Source organism: Nycticebus coucang, chromosome X (assembly GCF_027406575.1).
Source record: "Nycticebus coucang isolate mNycCou1 chromosome X, mNycCou1.pri, whole genome shotgun sequence".
Lineage (NCBI taxonomy): Eukaryota > Metazoa > Chordata > Mammalia > Primates > Lorisidae > Nycticebus > Nycticebus coucang.
In genome coordinates this window covers 100,705,762-100,726,065 of record NC_069804.1, presented here as the reverse complement: position 1 = coordinate 100,726,065, position 20,304 = coordinate 100,705,762, and the positions used below count along the sequence as shown (strand labels likewise).

Below are 20,304 nucleotides of genomic sequence, written 5' to 3'. Positions count from 1 at the left end.
ATAAAGATGATATTTCCTTTCTATTTCCCCCCCAATTTTAGCCAATTGAATTTACATAATATTTTACAATGTTTAACAGAATCCTAAACATACAGATTTTATCTGTACTTTGGCATTTTTAAATTTCTCCTTGTGTTTTTGTATTGGCTGACCGTTCAAAAACAGTAACAATTTAAAAACTTACACAAGTAAAACCAGGTACTAAATGTCTACATTTGATGATTTTCACCTTCTAGAAATCTTTATACATTTATTTTGAATCCAAGTATTTTTAAAAGACATAGGCTAACACTGACACTTCAAGTTTATAAATTTAAATGAAAACTGGTAATGGGTAAGAAGAAATGGATCTTATATGTGATAAATAATTACCAATACAACTATTTAAAATTTTATTTATAGTTTCAGAGTTTTCATATATTTTAGTGATCACAAAAGTATAAAGTAAGTGGGCTCATAAATATGAAAAATAAACTATGCTTGTTTTAGTTTTTGTCAATTTAAATTTAGAATAATTTTCTAGATGTCTCAAAATTTTGATACACATATTAATATGATGTGTACTTTTACTTTTCTTGCAGATTTGAGATTTTACATGCTATATATATTTTTCTTAAACTTATGTAATTCATAATGTTTTTAAGCAAGGGATATTCATCTCATTATTGTTTACACATGTAAAAAACTAAAAAATATAGAAATTGGATTCAGTAACAAACTGCTAAGTTATAGTACATATACACAATGGAATACTGTTCAGTCACTAAAATGATGAAATAAATTGATATTTATTGGCATAAAAAGATGATTTGGGTTCAGTTTAAAATTAAAAAATACAAAACAGTACACATTGTATTTTTTAGTAAAAATGCTTATGTATACATAAGAAGAAAGGTATGAAGGATGTGCAATCACTGAAAATATTAATAGTATTTATCTCTGAATTGTGGGAGTTTACTTCTTTCTTCTGTGTTGTGTACATTTATTACAATGAGCAGATATTATGTTTATAATCAATAAAAACAATTATTTCCATTTCAAAAATATTTGATTATGAACAGACATGTAATTTGTAGATAAACAATTACATAGAAACAGCTCATTCTAATTATTTTATGGTCAAATAGATAACAAAAATGTTAACAAAATTATAGATTTATATTGCATTATTTATGAAAATGAAGATTTATATATAAGGTGATAAAAACCAACTGAGAGTACAGACAAAAAATTTTCTTATGGTTGAATCTGTGGTATTAGTGAATTGTATTTTTAAAAACTAATTATTTAAATTTTACATAAATTGTGTATTTCTCTACTTCCCAAATCTACTTGAACTGGTACATATTAAAAGAAAGACAATACAGAAAGTATAAAAGTAAGTGTAATATGGATGGAAGGCAGACAGTGAGTCCAGGGAACTGCACATGAAATATGGAGAGTCTGCAACCTAGATATTACAGGATAATTAATGTAACTACAGTATGAAACGGAACATTTTTTTCTGAATTTGCAATCAGTGAAGACATATGGATGGTGGAAAATAATCAAAAGACTGCTTGTTCCTTAACTTTGAAAAAAATCTATACATGTTATCACATGGATACATCCACAAATTCATTACAGATAACAAAAAGTTTAATCGTAGATGCTCGTCAAAGCCATTTTTCAACAACATTCTATGGATTATTGACCTTTTATATTGATAGTGGATAAAGGCTGGATGTAATTTTTTAAATTATCTATAGGTAAAGGCAATTTATTGCAGTTGTTAATCTTTTTTATTTATTTAATGTGATCCAAGTACACATACCAAAGAATTCAGAAAAATAAGTGGAAAGAGTGGTATTTAAAGTGTCTTCCAATATCAAATCTCTCAGAAAAGGTTTTTAAGAGGCTTTTAAAAACCTTTTCTAAAAGGTTTTTAACTCATAATTTAAATCACCACTACCTAAAGTATTAATTTTCTAAGGTACTGATCGAGAAAACACCAATATGTTTACTTCTGTGAGCATAATGACAACTTACAACATTTAGTAAAAGCCACTACCAATCTGTGATATGCTCACAATATATTTAAAAAGAAAATAAAAATATAAATAAGTAAAAGGGAAAAAAAGAACCTCACATCTTTTTTTAAAAAGGACTATTCATTTTAAATAACAAGTTAAAATGAATTTATTCACAGATGTTAATTGAATCACATATATTTCCCCCTGACTTACTGATGTCACAAAATGCAAGTTAGAACTTTTCACTGTGATAGATTCAGAAGAACCATCTCACAAATATTTTCATTAAGTAATTAAGTTTGGTATTATTGAAATAAAGAGAGAAATATACTCAATCAATTGCCTTATCTTGACTGTTCAGAAGAAAAAAATCCTGAGGAATAAACTTTATTCTATATATTCCCCAGGATATTATATCAAAAAATAGTATAAAACGACAATTTTACAATTAGGAATTATACTCTTTACTAAAATGAACAAAATTTTCTAGTTTTTTCCCCAAAAGGACATATTCGCTTTAAAAAAAAAAAAAACTGTGAATTTGCATAAAATAACCCCTTATTACAAAGAAGCCCAAACTAAGTAGGCACCAGCTAAGGCTGAAACAAATTGATTATTCTTATTCTCACCACCTGCGCCTGGCCTGGCCCAGAGTGACATGCAGGGTTTTGGAACCTACTGTGCGACCATTCATCTCATCCACTGCTTTGGCAGCCTCTTCAAAAGAGGAGAAACAGACAACACCAAACCCTTTGCCTTGCCCCACTTCCATCATCACTTTGGCTCGGCTAATTGATCCAAATGGAGCAAATTCCTCCTTAAGTTTTTCATCATCCATGGTCTCATCCAGGTTCTTAATATAGATAGGTACCCCTGGAGGCCGACTTTTGTCTTTTAATCTCAGCCGTTCAAATCTCCGCCTCAACTCAGCCAGGCGTTCAATTTTCTTCTGTGCTCGCCCTACATATAGAATCTTGCCATCGAGGGACTTTCCATGCAGGTCTAGCACAGCCTTTTGGGCGGCCTCGTGTGTCTCATATCTCACGAATCCAAAGCCCTTCGATTTCCCACTGGCATCTCTGATTACCTTAACACTCTCAGTTGGCCCATATTCACTGAAAAGTTCCTGTAGTTTTTCATCATCCATGTCATCTCCGAAGTTTTTAACAAAAACATTGGTGAAAGTTGCTCGATCCCTGCTTCTAACCTCTGCTGCCCGCTCTTCCGGGAATTTAAATCGGCCAACATACACCTGGCGGTTGTTTAGCCGCACTCCATTCATGTGCCAGATGGCCCTATTGGCAGCGGCCAGGCTGTCGAAGTGCACGTAGGCATAACCCTTAGAACCATTGTCATCGCATACTACTTTGCAGGAAAGAATGTTCCCAAAAGCAGAAAATAAGTAAAACAGGGCCCTATTGTCTATGGATTTGTCCAGGTTTTTGATGAATATATTTCCAACTCCAGACTTTCTTAAGCGGTCATCTGGCTGAGACCACATGAGTCGGAATGGTTTGCCATTAATCAAATCAAAATTCATGGTGTTCAGGGCCCATTCAGCATCTGCAGGGAAACGAAAGTTAACATAGCCATAGCCCAGGGGGCTATGGGTCACCGGGTCACGGCAGATTCTGGTGAAGCGCAGAGGACCGGCAGGTCTGAATTTCTTATACAGCATGTCTTCAGTGACATCTGGGTCCAAGTCACCCACGTACAGGGCGGCCTTGAGATACTTCTTCTTCTTGCCAGCAGGATTAGGCTCCCCGCTCCCCATTTTCCTGAGCACAGAGAAAAGGTTCTTTTAGGAGAGGGAGAAAAAAAAAAAAAAAAGGCTATCTTCTCTAAGCTGTGGGCCAAACAGCTGTTCAGGAACAGAAAAAGCCAAGGCAGGCCAAGGGAATCCAAAAGAAGACTCAGAATCACTGTCCAGGCTGAGAAAATGAAGTTCAGAAACAGCTGGTCAGCAGGCTCAGAACAAACGCGTTAGACAAAACAGCACCCTAAACACGAATCTATTTTCCCTAAGGGGACTTAACATTTTCACCCATTCAAATGTAATGTGTTTCAAAAGCCAGTATTAAGAAGCAAATTTCCCTTTCCCTGTGAAACTCAAAAGAAATCATCAAGCGGCTGCCTGGCTCCCAACCAGCATTGCCCACAGAGGCCTCACGCCTGGTTTTCTGCATAAATATAGGCCTTGAGCTCCAGTTGGTTTAAAATGATATCAACAAGAGCAGGGACTGAGCGCATATTCCTCCGCCGGCTGCCTGGCTGGTCTCTAGCAGGCTCTCAGCTCATTAAGGCCGCTGCGCAGTCAGCGTAAGCGAAAAGGCACACTAGACACTTGGTGCGCTGGGACCAGCAGGAAGGGTGCAGGCAGCGGATCCGAAAGAGAGACAGACAGACAGACACATGCTCGAGGTACCAAAGACCGCCCAGATACCCAAGATGCCCACTGGGTACGGACCGAGTGAGGCGCGGTGATTTCGGCAGCCTGAGGCTCGCGGCAGGTCCGGAGGGACTGACTGGAAGACTCGCAGTGGGTCAGCTCAGACGCTAGGCGGGTCCAAACAGATGAGGGGCGGAGTCGGCAAAGGGCAGAAGAGCGGCAGGCGGGCCCAGCGCAGACTGATGAACTGGGTAGTGTTCCGCAGAACAGAGGGACCAAAAGACCCAGAACAAGTAGCTGTGGTAGGGAGGGAGATGGGCGGGGCAGGAGAAACCCGGAACCGTGCTAAGTAACTTCCCGCTTGCTGTGTGCCAAGATTGAAAAAAGAAATTTAAAAAAGGAAAGGAAAAGACATTTAAGATGGTTTTAGATTCTTATTTTTTTAAGTTTATTTACTATTATTTTGAAATATTATCTGTAATCTGCTTAACCTAAAGTTACAGAAGGAGGCAATGACCTGGGAAGAAATAACTTATAAGTTTCAAAAACTTATTCCCCAAATCAATTTTGCTTAAGAAAAAGACTATGACTTGCGTACTTTCCTAAATGCATTGCAAAATCAAAGTTGACAGCTGTACATGGCTTCCAGTCCATTGCTGAATGATCACAGGGTCAAATAGAACACAGGGCTATGTTATGTTTGTCCTTTATTCTTTCTCCATAATCAACAACATAAGGGTAACATTATTCCCAGGTAAGCATTTTTCTCTGCTTCAGTAATAATAAGGTTTTAATGATTGGAGAGCCATAAAATGGCTTTTGATGGTATTTATTGCCACAAAACTTTGAAATTGTTGAACTTCCTCCATAATCACAGTTACAAAATTTCACATAAGGAAATAAAAGTTGCAGAATAAGTGTAAAATATATAATTAATATTCATAGATAAATCAACCATGTTAAGATATAGGTATTTTGCACAATTAATTATGAATTTTAACATAAGTTGTCAATTTGAAATCATTACAGATTCAAATGCAATGAAATTTGTCTCAGCTCATAGGTTACCCAAGATCTCACGTCAAGAGTTTTTGAAAAACTGTTTTGGAGAGGAATTTTACCTGTGTTCAGAAATTCGCAAATATCTAGCATGCAGAAACAAATTTTCAAGGAACACCTTGCACATTACTCCCCCACAAAAAAATCTCCAAACAAAACTTATCAGTACTCAGGCTGGAAAAGATCCTAGGACGAAATGTTCAAAAGAAGTACATCACCTCAGTGGAAGTTCTCTTAAGAAAAAAATTCTTAGAATAACTGGCTAAATTCATGTGCTGCTTCATGTTTTACATTGTATAGTTACTGTTAAACTATAGAGTTGGGTAAAGATGACATATATTTACTCAAAAACTTACCAGTTTTCCTTGTGTTCTTGTGATTTCTTTCTAAGGTTCTAGCTTAGGTAAGACGTGGTGACTATATGAGAAAAGGCAAATATGAACAAAAATTATTATAGAGATAGACTAACTGGTCTTACAATATAATCACAGTGACTAATATGCAGAAACACCTGTGGGCATCTGCTTACTTTATTCCATTTTGAATGTAATTTTTATAAACATCTTTCCTTATATGCATACTTAACAACAGGCTAGAAATCTGGCCTTGTTTTATTTTTATCATTTTAAAATATTACTTTATTGAAAAAAACTATATTATTATAACAACATAACCAAGAGAATAATTCCCATAATCTCATATTGACTCAAATCAGTATTTTATTCTGTTTATAAAACCATTTAAATGTTTATATTTCAAATTCATTTGTAAATATTTTCTCAATATTATAGACATAATGAGAGAGTTAAAATATGTATTTTTAAAATAACTACCTTTCTGCAATTACTATCTACTTTGGTCATTGCAGTATAAACATTCTAAACTATAGTGACCTTTTTATGAGATCAAAGAACACAATTTTTAATCTGCTTTGAAATACATGAAATTTAGCAGAGTCCCCTATTCTAAGCAGAAGTTAATGTGCAAAAGGAAAGCATTTTTACTTGTAATTTGTTCAACCATATTAATAGATAGATATTAAATATCACTAATTATTATTTAAATACAAATCAAAACCACAATTGGATATTACTTTACATCTGCTAGGATGACTAGTAGAAGAAATTAAAAGTTAAATGTAACAAGGCTATGGAGAAATTGGAACACATGTTCACTGTTAGTGTGAATGCAAAGTAATGCAACTGCTATGGAAAAATGTATGCATGTTCCTCAAAAATGTAAAAGTAGAACTACCATATGATCCAGCCATTTTATTACCAAGTCTATATCTAAAAGAATTAACATCAGAATCTTGGGCAGATGTTTTCACTCTCACATTCATTATGGCATTATTCACAATAGCTAAGTTATGGGAAAAGGTATGAAAGTTTGTTAGTGAATGAATACATGCAGAAATTATGGTATATACATACAGTGGAGTATTATTCAGCCTTAAAAAATAAAAAAAATATATTGTGTTATATGTGGTAACATAGCTGAACAGCAAGAACATTATGATTAGTGAAATAAATTAATCACAGAACAAATAATGTCTTTTTTCCAGGTCTATGATTTATTTGGAATAGTCAGACTTCCAGTAAGAGACAGTAGTGCAGTGGTTGCCATGGACAAATGTAGGGTGTATGAAGAATTCAGCTAATATAAAGTTTTAGCTGGGCTCAATGGCTCATGCCTGTCTCACAGCACTCTGGGAGGCTGAGGCAGGTGGATTGCCCTGAGCTCACAGGTTCGAGACCAGCCTGAGAAAGAGTAAGACCCCCATCTCAAAAACAAACAAACAAAAAATAGCTGGGCCTTGTGAGGGGCATCATCCCAGCTACTCAGGAGGCTGAGGCAAGAGAATCCCTTAAGCCCAAGACTTTGATGTTGCTATGAGCTATGACACCATGGCACTCTACCAAGGGTGACAAAGTAAAACCCTCTCTCTCTCTCAAAAAACAAGTAAATAAATAAAGTTTTAGTTACATAAGATGAATAGGTTCTTGATATCTGCTGTACAACATTGTGCTTATAGTTAACAATGTTATATTGTTCACTTTTTAAAATCTGTTAAAAGAATATATCTCACTCTGGTTTCCATTCATATCATATTAAACAATTTATCTTTTTTTTTTTCTTTTTGTAGAGACAGAGTTTCACTTTATTGCCCTCGGTAGAGTGCCGTGGCGTCACACAGCTCACAGCAACCTCCAACTCCTGGGCTTAGGCGATTCTCCTGCCTCAGCCTCCCAAGTAGCTGGGACTATAGGCGCCCGCCACAATGCCTGGCTATTTTTTTGTTGCAGTTTGGCTGGGGCTGGGTTTGAACCCGCCACCCTCTGTATATGGAGCCAGCACTCTGCTCACTGAGCTAAACAATTTATCTTATGTTAAATATTCTCACAACAATTAAAAAATCATACATTGAACCATGATTTATTTATAGTTCTATTTTAAGTTCTTTGAGGTATCCCCATACAATTGTTCATAAAGGTTATACTAGTTTGCAGTTCTACCAACAGTGTATAAGAGTTACTTCTCTCCACATCCATACCAGCATTTGTTGTTTTGGTACTATTTAATATGAGCCATTTTCACTGGAGTTAGGTGATATCCCACTGTGATTTGGATTTGTTTTCCTCTAATGATTAGAGATGTTGAGTATTTTTTCACAAGTTTTTGGCCATTAGTGTATCTTCATTTGAAAAATTTCTGTTTATCTCTTTTGCCTACTTTTTAAAGTTGTTTAGTTGTTTCTCAATGATTTGCTTTAGCTCTTTGCAGTTTTTCATTATCATTGTCTATTTGCTCTTTTGATTGTGTTCTTGGCTGTGCAGAAGTTTTTTTAATTTGATCAAGTCCCATTTATTTATTCTCATTGTTGCCATGATTGCTTTTGGGGTTTTCATGAATTCTTTGCCTAGGCTGATATGTACGTGTTTTTCCAACATTTTCTTCTAGGATTGTTATAGTTTCCTGTGTTAGGTTTAAGTCTTAGATCTATCACAAATTAATTTTTATGAGTGGTGTGAGATGTGGATCCTGTTTCAGTCTTTGCATGTGGATGCCCAGTTTTCTCATTACCATTTATTGAATAGATATTCTTTCCCCCAGCATATGTTTTTATCTGCTTTGTTAAAAATTAGATGAAATATGAGTATAATTTCCTCCCTGGGATTCTGTTCTACTACACAGGTCTATCTGTCTGTTTTTGTGCCAGTAACATGTTTTTCTGATTATTATAGCCTTACAGAATAGCTTGGTATCACTCTGGTAAAGTGATAAATCCTGCCTTGTTTTTTTGTTTTTGTTTTCTTTTTTGAGACAGAGTCTCACTCTGTTGCCCAGGATAGAGTTCTATGGTGTCAGCTTAGCTCACCCCATACCTCAGATGTTTGAGGTTTGTTGTGAGCTACTTCCCCTGCCTCCCAAGGAACTGGGTTTACAGGCACATAGAACCATGTCCAGCTAATTTATTATCTATTTTTAATAGAAACAGGCTCTCATGTTTGCTCAGGATGGTCTCAAATTTCTGAACTCAAGTGATCCTTACACCTCAGTCTCCCAGAGTGCTGGGATTATAGGTGTACACTATTGCCCCCAGTCGCCTTGTTCTTATTACATAAAGTTACATTGGTTATTAAGGCTCAAATGTTTATAGCACCACAATGTATAATTGAACAGACACAGAAGCAACTCAAGAGCTCACCAATACAGGAATGGATTAATAAAATGTGGTATTCGCATACCGTGAAGAGCTATTCAGCCATGAAAAAAAAAAAAGATGGTGATTATTATCCTTTGTGAAAACCTTGATCGAACTGGTAAATATTCTTTTAAGTGAAAAATTGCAAGACTGGAGAAACATAGAGGAGTGAAAGATGGCCATCTAAAGGCAGCTTTCACCAGAAGCTCCTATCCAGAAGGAGAAATATTGGACTGAAGAAAACTAGGAGAAGTTAAATTGCAGGGATTGATCATAAGGAGAAGAAATCAAGGTGTTCAACATCCACAATGAGACAAACTGCAAAGAAGAGAAGTAAGAAAAAGTATGGAGACACTAGACTGAAGTTGCCTGGTGCCAAAGAGGAAAAGAGACTCCCCAAGAGGACTTGCTGCAGGATTTCTGTGACCTTTCATTTCACCCCCATGGGAGAGAGCCACGAAGACCCAGTTTTTTTTGCATCTAGTAATTTCCACTGCTGGGACCTTATCCTGCCTGGCAGAATGGTGAACAAATTTTCTTTCTTCTACCTTGAGCCCACAACCCATCCCTCTTCTCTCTTCAGTTTCCCTGATAGACTTCCATATGCAAACACCAACTTCCTTCCTGGGTGAGGCAGAGTGCTAGCCTGGCCAAGACAGTCTGGAGGGTCTACACCACTCCAAAGCACCAGAAAGGTGACGGAGCCCAGACCACAGAAGCAAGGATTTCAAAGGCCACTTTCTTTTTCACCATAACCAGCCAGATTTTTACATGGCCAGGGAATGAGGAGAGATAGGCCCAGCATATATGGTCGGACCTCTGAGGATCCTCTACACAGTATAATCTGGTGAACCCTGAATGCCTGACCTCCCACTAAGAGAGAAAATTGTGGCTCAGCTGCACTGACTTTGGCATGGCATGGTACCTCCTGGGTCACCCTACTTCTATATGTGACCTTTCCTCTGTCCTCCAAATTGGCTCTGCCTGGTGACATCTGTGTCTCTTGTCACCTTGCTCCCTTCCTGCTAACTTGGAGAAAGATAGGCCTGTCCTTAGGTGACCTCATCCTAGGAATGTCTGGGATGAAGACTGTAGGAGGCAGGTCTCCTTACCCAAATGGGAGTGATGGCCATATTATGTCAGGTCCACAGCTAGGACACTGGTGAAAAATAACAGCTTATTGAATTTGTTTGCACATGAGGTGTTTGAATTGGGGGGAAGGACCAGTTGGGGAGGTCTGCAGATTTCCTACTTCCAGTAACCGCCAGTGGCAGACCACAGCAGTTCAAATTTGTTACAGCAGGGATTCCAGAAGAAAAAAAGAATCATTGCTTTTTTAAACTGGGTGGGAGGGCAGGCTACTACCAAGATAGAAAACATTAGCGCTAACCAGACAAAGCCTCCAACCTAAGAGCCTCACTTGGAGGTCCACACCAGTACTACCCCACCAAACTTGGAGAAAGCAAGGCCCACCCTCAGAGAATCTAATGCTACAATTCAAAGAGGGAACTTCCTGAGGCTGTGTAGGAAGGGCCACAGGCCTAAGCTCCACTTCATTTGAATAGTCAGTGGTGAAAAGGGGTCTTATTCTGAGGTCTCTAAATCTGATCTTATCCCACTGTTTATAGTTGCTAAATAGGTCCCATTGTCTTATTCTGAGGTCTCTAAATCTGATCTTATCCCACTGTTTATAGTTGCTAAATGGGTCCCATTGTCTCTAAATAACTACTTATGGGTAACCTAACATTCCAACTTAAAAAGTATTACAAACATACAAATAAACTGAAAATCTGTATGGGGAGGAATCAGTAGAAGAACCACACAAAAATGAAAAATCAGAGCAGCTCAACACCTTCCCAGAGATTTCAAGGGAGATAGAGCTAAAAGTACCATCTCTAGAGAAATTGCTGAAATCTCAGAAATAGAATTTGAAATGTCAATGAAAAATAACATGAATGGAATTGAGGTGAAGATGGAAAAGGAAATGTAAAAAATAAGTCAAAAATTGTCTCAAGAATTTAGTGAAACTAAAAACAAAGTTATAAAGGATCTAGATAGACCGAGAAGGATATAGCAGAGATTAAAGAATTAGAAGAGACATTCAAGGATATTCAAAACAGTTGAGAGTCTCAGCAATATAGTAGAACAGGGAGAAGAAGTCTCAGCAATGGAGTAGAACAGAGAGAAGAAGTCTCAGCAATAGAGTAGAACAGGGAAAACAAAGAATCTCAGAAATCCAAGACAAGACTTTTGAATCAACATAATCATTCAAAGAAGCAGAAAAAAAAAAAAAAGAATAAAAGCAAAGTTTTACCTGAGAGAGTTGTGCAACTACTCCTACAGACTGAACATTGAAATTATAGGGATTCCTGAAGGAGAAGAAGATAGTCCAAATGGCACAGAAGCTCTTCTTCAAGACATCATGGTGGAGAATTTCCTAAGCATTGCAAGAGACCCCAAAATTCAGATACTAGATAGTTCCAGAACTCTAGCTTGACTAAATGCAAACAAAGCAACTGATAGACACATGGCAATTCACCTGCCCAAAGCCAAAATGAAAGAGCAACTTCTGTAAGTAGCCAAGTATAAGAGAATTCTTACCTCCAACAAGAAAAATATCAGGATGAAAGTTAACTTCTCAGCTGAAACTTTTCAAGCCAGATATGGGTGGTCATGTGTCTTTAATCTTCATAAGAAAAACGATTTGTAGGCCAGGATTCTGTATCCTGCTTAACTAAGTTTCATTTTTGATTGAGAAATTAAACATTTTACTGACATGCAAACATTTAGGAAATTTGCCACAATAAGACCAGCTCTATAGGAAGTACTCAGACCCACTCTTCACACTGACTACCACAATGGACCACCAGCAAAATAAACACACCCAGAAATTAAATGACAAAACCTAGATAGCACAATAGTGCAAGGTAAAAAAAAAAAAAAAAACTGATCAAAAGACCTCTACAAAACAAGCCAGACAGTACTGCATCATATTTATTAGTTCTCTCAATAAATGTGAATGTCTTGAATTCCCCAATGAACAGGCACAGGCTGAATGACTGGAAAAAAAAAAAAAAAGAAAGAAAAAAAATCACAAGTCAACTATATGCTGTCTTCAGAAAACACACCTAATCTCTGAATAAATAAATAAACAGGGTAAAGAGGTGGAAAACAAAATTTCAAGCAAATAGAAATCAGAAGAAAGCAGGGGTTGCAATCTCATTTGCAGACACAATTGGATGTAAATCAACAAAAATAAGGAAAGACAAAGTTGGACACTATATACTGTTCAAAGGAACAATACAAAAGGAGATATTTCAATCCTGAACATCTGCATAACCAACTTAAATGCTCCTAGATATATAAAATAAACCCTAACTGATCTGAACATTTGAATACCCTCCAACTCCATAATATCTGTGTATTTCAAAACCCCTCTGAAATGACTGGACATATCCTCCTATAAGAAACCAAACAAACAAAAAGAAACAAACAAGGGACTAAAAATGACCTTAGAACAAAAGGATGTAAACATAAATAGAACATTTCATTCTAATAAAATTGAGTATACATTCTTCTCATCAGCCGTTGTATCATCCACCAAAATTGATTATATCTTAGGACACAAATAAAACCTCAACAAATTTTAAAGAATAGAAACTGTACCTTGTATCTTCTCAGACCATCAAGAAATAAAAGTAGCATATATGGTGGGACCTCTGAGGATCAGAGGTCAACTCCAATGGAAATTATCATATGCATATGCAGTCATTGAAACAAAACAATCTAATTGTAAATGACAGCTGGGTCAAGGTTAAAGGTAAAGAAAGAAATCATTATATTTCTTGACCAAAACTATAATGAAGCCAAAAACTATGAAAACTTGTGGGATACTGCAAAAGAAATTCTACAGGGAAGTTGATAGCATTAGATGCCTGCATCCAGAAAGCAGAAAGAACACAAGTAAACAACCAAACAGACCATCTCAAGGGGCTGGAAAAGGAAGAGAAATCCAATCCAAAACCTAGCAAAGAAAATAACCAAAATTGGAGCAGAATTAAATGAAATTGAAAACACAAGAATCATTCAGAAGATCTGCAAAACAAAAACTTTGTTCCTTGAAAAGACTAAAAATATCTATAAACCTTTGGCCAGATTAACTGAAGTAAGAAAGTAAGATCTGTAATAACCTCAATCAGAAACAGAAGAGAAGAAATAAAAACAGATACCACAGAGAAACAAAAGATCACCAATTATTACTATAAAAATGTTTATGCCCAGAAACTTGAAAATGTAGAAGAAATATACCATTCCTAAACTCAACCACAAAGAATTAGAAACTTTGAGTAGACCAATATCATGCACTGAAATTGCAACAACCATTAATAGCCTTTCCAAAAAGAAAACTTCTGTACTGAATGGTTTTACACCAGAATTCCAAAACTTCTTCAAAGAAGGGCTTTTATTTCTATTTCAGAACCCATTCCAATACATGGAGAAGGAAGGAATCATCCCCAATACGTTCTATGAAGCAAATATTATACTGGTACCAAAACCAGGAAGGGACCCCCCCAAAAAAAGAAAACTACAGACTGATATCATTAATTAATATTGACACAAATATCTTCAATAAGAACTTAGCAAACAGAATACAGTTACACATTAAAAAAAATTAGACATCATAATCAGGGGGACTTTATCCCAGAGATACAAGGTTAATTCAACATATGTAAGTCCATAAATGTAATTCACCACATAAATAGATGCAAAAATAAAGGCCATATGATCCTATAGATATATACAGAAAAACATTCAACAAAAATTTAGCATTTTTTTGACAAAAACATTTAAGAAAATGGGCATAGATGGACATTTCTTAAATTGGTATAGGTGACCTACAACAAAACCATGACAATATCATATTGAATGGACTGCAACTGAAAGCATTTCCACTTAGAACTGGAACCAGACAAGGATGCCCACTACTATTGTTGCTATTCAACATAGTGCTGGAAGTTCTAGCCAATGCAATCAAAACAGAGGAGGATATCGAGACTATTCAGATGGAGACAAAGGAGATCAAACTCTTGCTCATTGCCAATGATATCATCTTCTACTTGGAAAACCCCAGGGTCTCAACCACAAGGCTCCTGAAAGGTATCAAGTCATATGTTCAGATAAAAAATTAATGTCCAAAAATCAGTAGCCTTCATATATGCCAATAACAGTCAAGCTGAGAATGAAATCAAAGGCACAATACCTTTCATAGTCAATTCAAAGAAACTGAAATACCAGGAAATATACCTAAAAATGGATTTGAAGGATGTCAATAAAGAGAACTATGAAAGCCTGAGAAAATAAACAGCAGAAGATGTTGACAAATGAAAAATATACTGTAGGGATTACAGAAAAACCTGCCTTTTTCCCTTTGGTTGGTTCACTGAAAAGATCAACTCACATTTACAGTAGATTAATAAGAGAAAGATTTATTTCGAAATACCATGTTCATGGGGGGAAGCACAAGAATGATTTTCTAAAGTTTCAGTGGTGGTCAGTGACTTTTAAAGATGCCTTTTAAAAGAGAGTGCATCTTACAAGGGTACATGTGAAACTTAGTAAATGTGGAATGTAAATGTCTTAGCACAATAACTAAGAAAATGCCAGGAAGGCTATGCTAACCAGTGTGATGAAAATGTGTCAAACGGTCTATAAAACTAGTGTATGGTGCCCCATGATCACATTAATGTACACAGCTATAATTTAATAAAATAAATAAATAAATAAATAAAAATAAAAGAGAGTGGAAAGTATACTTGGAGAAAGTGGTTGCTAGTGGGGATGTGTAGATGGGTGGAAACAGATTGGAAATAGTATGTTAATCTGAAAGACAGGTCTCAAATGACCTTAGGGCCAGGTCTGTTCATATGCAATAGGAAGGCAGCAGCTTTTTTTGATTCTAAATCAGGTTACTTATGTTTTATGGAGTAGATGCCAGTGCTTTCAGATCAAAAATTGCCTTTTTAATTTAAAATATTCTTTATACCAAGAAATCATATTTTGGGGTGAAATTTTCTTAGCTCCTTCAATACCATGCTTGTGTCTGGGAAGAATCAACATTTTTTAAAATGTTCATATTACCCAAAGCAATATACAGATTTAATTCAATCTTCATGAAACCATTAATGTCATAATATGAAAAATTTGCAAAAATAGTACCACAGTTTATATGAAACTAGAAATTAACCTGAATAGTCAGAATAATTTTAAGAAATAAAAACAAACCTGGAGGCATCATGTTACCAGACTTCATCTGATACTATAATGCTACAGTGATCAAAGGAAAATAATAATGGCACAAGAATAAAAATATATATAGATCTATGAAATATAACAGAAAACTTAAAGATGAATCCAATCACATATCACTATCTGATCTTTGGTAAACCAAACAAATGTATACCCTGGGGAAAAGAGTACCTATTTAATAAATGGTGCTGGGAGAACTGGTTAGCCACATGTAGAAGACTGAAACTGGATGCATTACTCTCAGGACACAGGCACAAATTGAATATTTCTGGATAAAACATTTAAATTTAAGGCACAAAATGATAAAAATCCTAGAAGAAAATGAAATAAATTTTTGTCCCTATTGACCTGAAAATAATTCATGAAGAAGAAACAGTTGGCAATTGTAGCAATGCTAGAAATAAATAAATGGGGTGTGACCAAGCTAAAATACTTTTGCACAGCCAAAGGCACAACAATTATAGCAAACATCCTACCTTCAGAATGGGATGAAGTATGTACATGCTATGAATATGACAAAAGACTGAACTTTTAATCAATAAGAAAGGACCAAACAATCTCATTTATAAGTGGCAAGAGACATTTAAAGAGATTTCTCTAAAGATGACGGATAAATGGCCAACAGACACATGAAAATATGCTTACTGTCCCTAATAATCAGAAAAATGTGAATAAAAACTACTCTAAATATCTCCTAACCCCATATAGAATAGCCCACATCACAGAATTCCTAACTTCAAATGCTAGCATGGATGTGGAGAGAAGGGACCATTTTACACTGCTGGCAGGATTGCAAACTAGCACAGCATCATTGGAAAGAAGTATCAATAATCCTCAAAGAGCTAAATTTAGGCCTTCCATTTAATCTTCCAATCCAATTACTAGGTATCTACCCAGAAGGAAAAAAAAAATCATTTTATCACAAGGACTTTTGCATTAGAATGCTTATGGCAGCTCAATTCACAATTTCCACTATATGGAAGCAACCCAAGTACCTATCAACCCATGAATGGATTAATAAACTGTGGTATATGTATACCTTGAAATTCTATTAATCCTTAAAAAAATGTATATTTTACATATTTCGTATTTACCTTGGTGAAGTTGAAGCACATTTTTCTTAGTACAGTATCATAAGAATGGACAAGCAAGTATCCAATGTACTCAATATTAGTATTAAATCAATAGATAAACAGATACATATCCACAGGAGAGGAAAACACAAGCATATTGAAGTGCAGGATGGGGGAAGGTGGGAAATTGGCAAGGGAAAGAGAGGGGGAGACTGGTAAGCTATCATTAATTTGCACAACATAAGTGTATACAGCACACCCCCAGATGAGGGGCTCAACTGCAACTTCAACTTTTCCTTAGGAATGAAAACATCATAACCTAATCATTTGTATCATATTAATGTGAAATAAAAAGAAATTAAAATATAAAAAAATAGAGAAACTCACATAGTCCATACTGAATTGGAACGAAGTGTTCAACACTTAAGTGCACAAAAGAGAGTAAATCTCAATGAAAATCAAACTGGGGATATTGGCCAGAGGATATCAGTAAATTACCACCTATTGGATATAATGTACACTTTCTGAGTGAAAGATGCACTTATAACTCTGCTTCAATATGATCCAAAAAAAAGTATATAAATAAAACACATGTAACCCCTCATATTCTAAAATAATAAACAAGATTTTTGCTCACAATTCTATAATTCTATAAATATATTTACATTTTTGAGATAAAGAAATGGATAAACATGTTAATATATTCTAACATTATGTAAAAAATAATACAAACTAAATATATTTGGGATTAATATGGTATTATTTTTATCTTAAAATATTAATTTGACTGTATTTATTCAAGTTCTACAACATGATGATTTGATATGTGCATATATTGTGTAATTATGATCACAATAAAATTAATTAGTACATCTTAGGGTGCTCTATTAATTAGATCCTATCAGTTTAAAATAAATCCATAGAAAACTATGTATGAATTTATGATGTCTGACAATTAAGTTCATGATTTCATCCTTGAAAAAGTATTACACATCTAATTGCTAAAATTACTGTGGTCAGCTTTGAGTACGCCCCTCAGGAAGTTATGCACAGATGCCAGTGTGTAGTCTACCTTTCAGATGAAATTTTGGAACTTTTTTTATACAATAATTATTAGAGCTCTCATTGCATTACCCTGGATGTTCTGAATGTCATCAAAATGTCATTCTTTCAATATTTCTTTTATATTTATATAAAGAAAACAATCATTGGGGGCCAGATCAGTTATTTGTTTACTGTCTAAAAACTCCCTAACAGCCAAGTTAATTACAATGTGTCTAGGAGACTGAATTGAGTCATTCTTCCCTTAAGAAAATAGGCATAGAGGGGACATTTCTGAAACTAATAGAAGTCACCTACCACAAGTCCCTATAACCAATATTACACTGAACAGAGAAAAACTGAAAACATTTCCACTTAGAACTGAAATGAGGCAAGGATGCCCACTATCACCACTACCATTCAACATTGTACTGGAAGTCCTAGTCAATGCAATCAGAAGAGAGAATGATATCAAATACATCCAAATGGGGAAAGAGGAGGTCAAACCTTTGCTCTTTGCTGATGGTATGATCATATGCAAAGAACTCATTCATGTGACTCCTGGATGTGAGCAAGAAATACAGTAATGTCTCAGGATATAAATCAGTGTTCATAATTCAGTAGCCTTAATATAGAACAACAATAGTCAACTAAAATTCAAATTAAAGACACAATATCCTTTACAGTAAATAAACAAAATAAATACCTTGGAAAATACTTAACAAAGGATGTAAAGAATCTCTAAGGATAGAACTATGAAACCCTAAGAAAAGAAATACAGAAGATGGCAACAAACGGAAGAACATACCATGGCTATGGCTGGAAAGAAATGATATTGTTAAAATGTCTATACCACACAAAGCAATATACATATTCAATGCAATCCCCATCAAAATATTGATGTCTTTATGAAATTGGTAGATGAACAATTGCACACCCACACAAACAAAAAACAAAATTAAATTCAAGAAGGGGGTAAGGGAAAGAAGAGAAGGGATTTAGTAAACTCTCACCTAATGGGTACAATGTAGGATATGGCACATCTCCTGGGTGAAGTGCTCAACTACAACTGGGACTTTATCTAACAAATGTAAGCAATGTAACCTAATTATACATACCCTTCTATTAATATGAAAAATAAAATGTTAATATCTTACTTTGAATATTTTGAAAAAATAATTCTACATTTTATACAGAATTAGAAAAAATACTGAATATCCAGTGTAATTCTTTGAAATAAGAAGAAATCAGAAGGCATCACCTTACCAGATTTTAGATTACACTATAAGTTTATGGTGATCAAAATAGCATGGCATTGGCATAAAATACAGGCATAGATCTATGAAATAGAATTTGGAACCTGCAGATGAAATCAGCCTCATATTACCATCAAATCTTCAATAAACCAAATCAAAGCATACAATAGGGAAAACAATTCCTATTTAATAAATGGTGCTTGGAGAACTGGTTATCCACAGGTAAACAACTGAAACTAGGTGCATACCACTCACCACTTACAAACATCGACTCACGCTAGATAAAATATTTAAATCTAAGACATGAAACTATAAAAATCTAGAAGAAAGTGTGGTAAAAACTCTTTACAACACCAGCATTGCAAAAGAATTCGTGAAGAAGACCTCATTGGAAACTGCAGTAACAGCAAAAATAAATCAATTGAACCTGGCCAAGTTAAAAAACTTCTACACAGAAAAGGACATTTGCTATATACAAAGCAAATATACAGTTATCATAATGGGAGAAGATATTAACATGTTGTAAACCTGACAAAAGGCTAATAACTAGAATTCACAAAAACCTCAAACAAATCAACAAGAAAAGAGCAAATAACCCCATTAATCATTGGACAACAGAGATAATCAGAATCTTTTCCCAAGAGAAGAGATGAAAGACCAACAAACACATAAAATAATGCTCATCATCCTTAATCCTCAGAGAAATTCAAATAAAAACCACTTTGAGATATTACCTCCTGCCAGTGAGAAAAGCCCACATTACAAAGTACCAAAGCTGGAGATGATGTCTGTGATGCAGAGAGGTGTTCACTTATGCACTGTGGGCGGTATTGCAAACTAATGTAGCCTTTTGGGAAAGAAGTATGAAGAATCTCCAAAGAGCTATTTAATATTATGATACCTATTACTAGATATCTACCCTGAAGGAATAAAACTATTTTAACATAAAGACATTTGCACTCAAATATTTATAGCAGCTTAGTTCACAATTGCAAAGATGTAGAAACAATGCAATTGCCCATCAACACATAAATGGATTAATTAACTTTGATATGTATATATATATATATATATACACACACACTATGTAATTCTATTCAGCCATACAAAAGATGGCTACTTCGCATCTTTTGCATTTACCTGGATGGATTTAGAGAATATTTTCCTAAGTAAATTATCTCAAAAATGGTAAAACAATCATCCCGTGTACTCAATGCTAATCTGAAAACTGTAAATCAACAATTAAAGGCCCACACTAGAGAAAAACACAATTAATTCAAAAAGGGGGTGCGGGAAGGGGGCTTGGTAAGTTCCCACGTAAAGGTACAATGTAGAATTATATGGTACACTACCTATGTGAAGGATTCAATTGCAACTTGGACTTTACCCTACAAATGCAAGCAATGTAACTTACTCATATGTAACATCATATTAATCTGAAATTGAAACAAAAAATAAAACT

The 20,304-nt window shown here is 35.1% G+C and overlaps 1 protein-coding gene across 1 annotated transcript; it reads right to left on the bottom strand.

The window, feature by feature from the left end:
* Window positions 1-782: 782 nt before the first annotated feature.
* PABPC5 (poly(A) binding protein cytoplasmic 5) lies at window positions 783-4,567 on the bottom strand. Its single transcript, XM_053579839.1, has 2 exons — window positions 4,480-4,567; window positions 783-3,790 (listed from the first exon to the last, which is right to left on the bottom strand). Exon 2 carries the CDS (start codon window positions 3,784-3,786, stop codon window positions 2,638-2,640), a length of 1,149 nt encoding a protein of 382 aa, XP_053435814.1. The 5' UTR covers window positions 3,787-3,790; window positions 4,480-4,567; the 3' UTR covers window positions 783-2,637.
* Between the last annotated feature and the right edge of the window lie 15,737 nt (window positions 4,568-20,304).

Coding starts and splice junctions, on each gene's coding strand:
- PABPC5 (XM_053579839.1), bottom strand. CDS start 3,786: ATGGGGAGCGGGGAGCCTAATCCTGCTGGCAAGAAGAAGAAGTATCTC.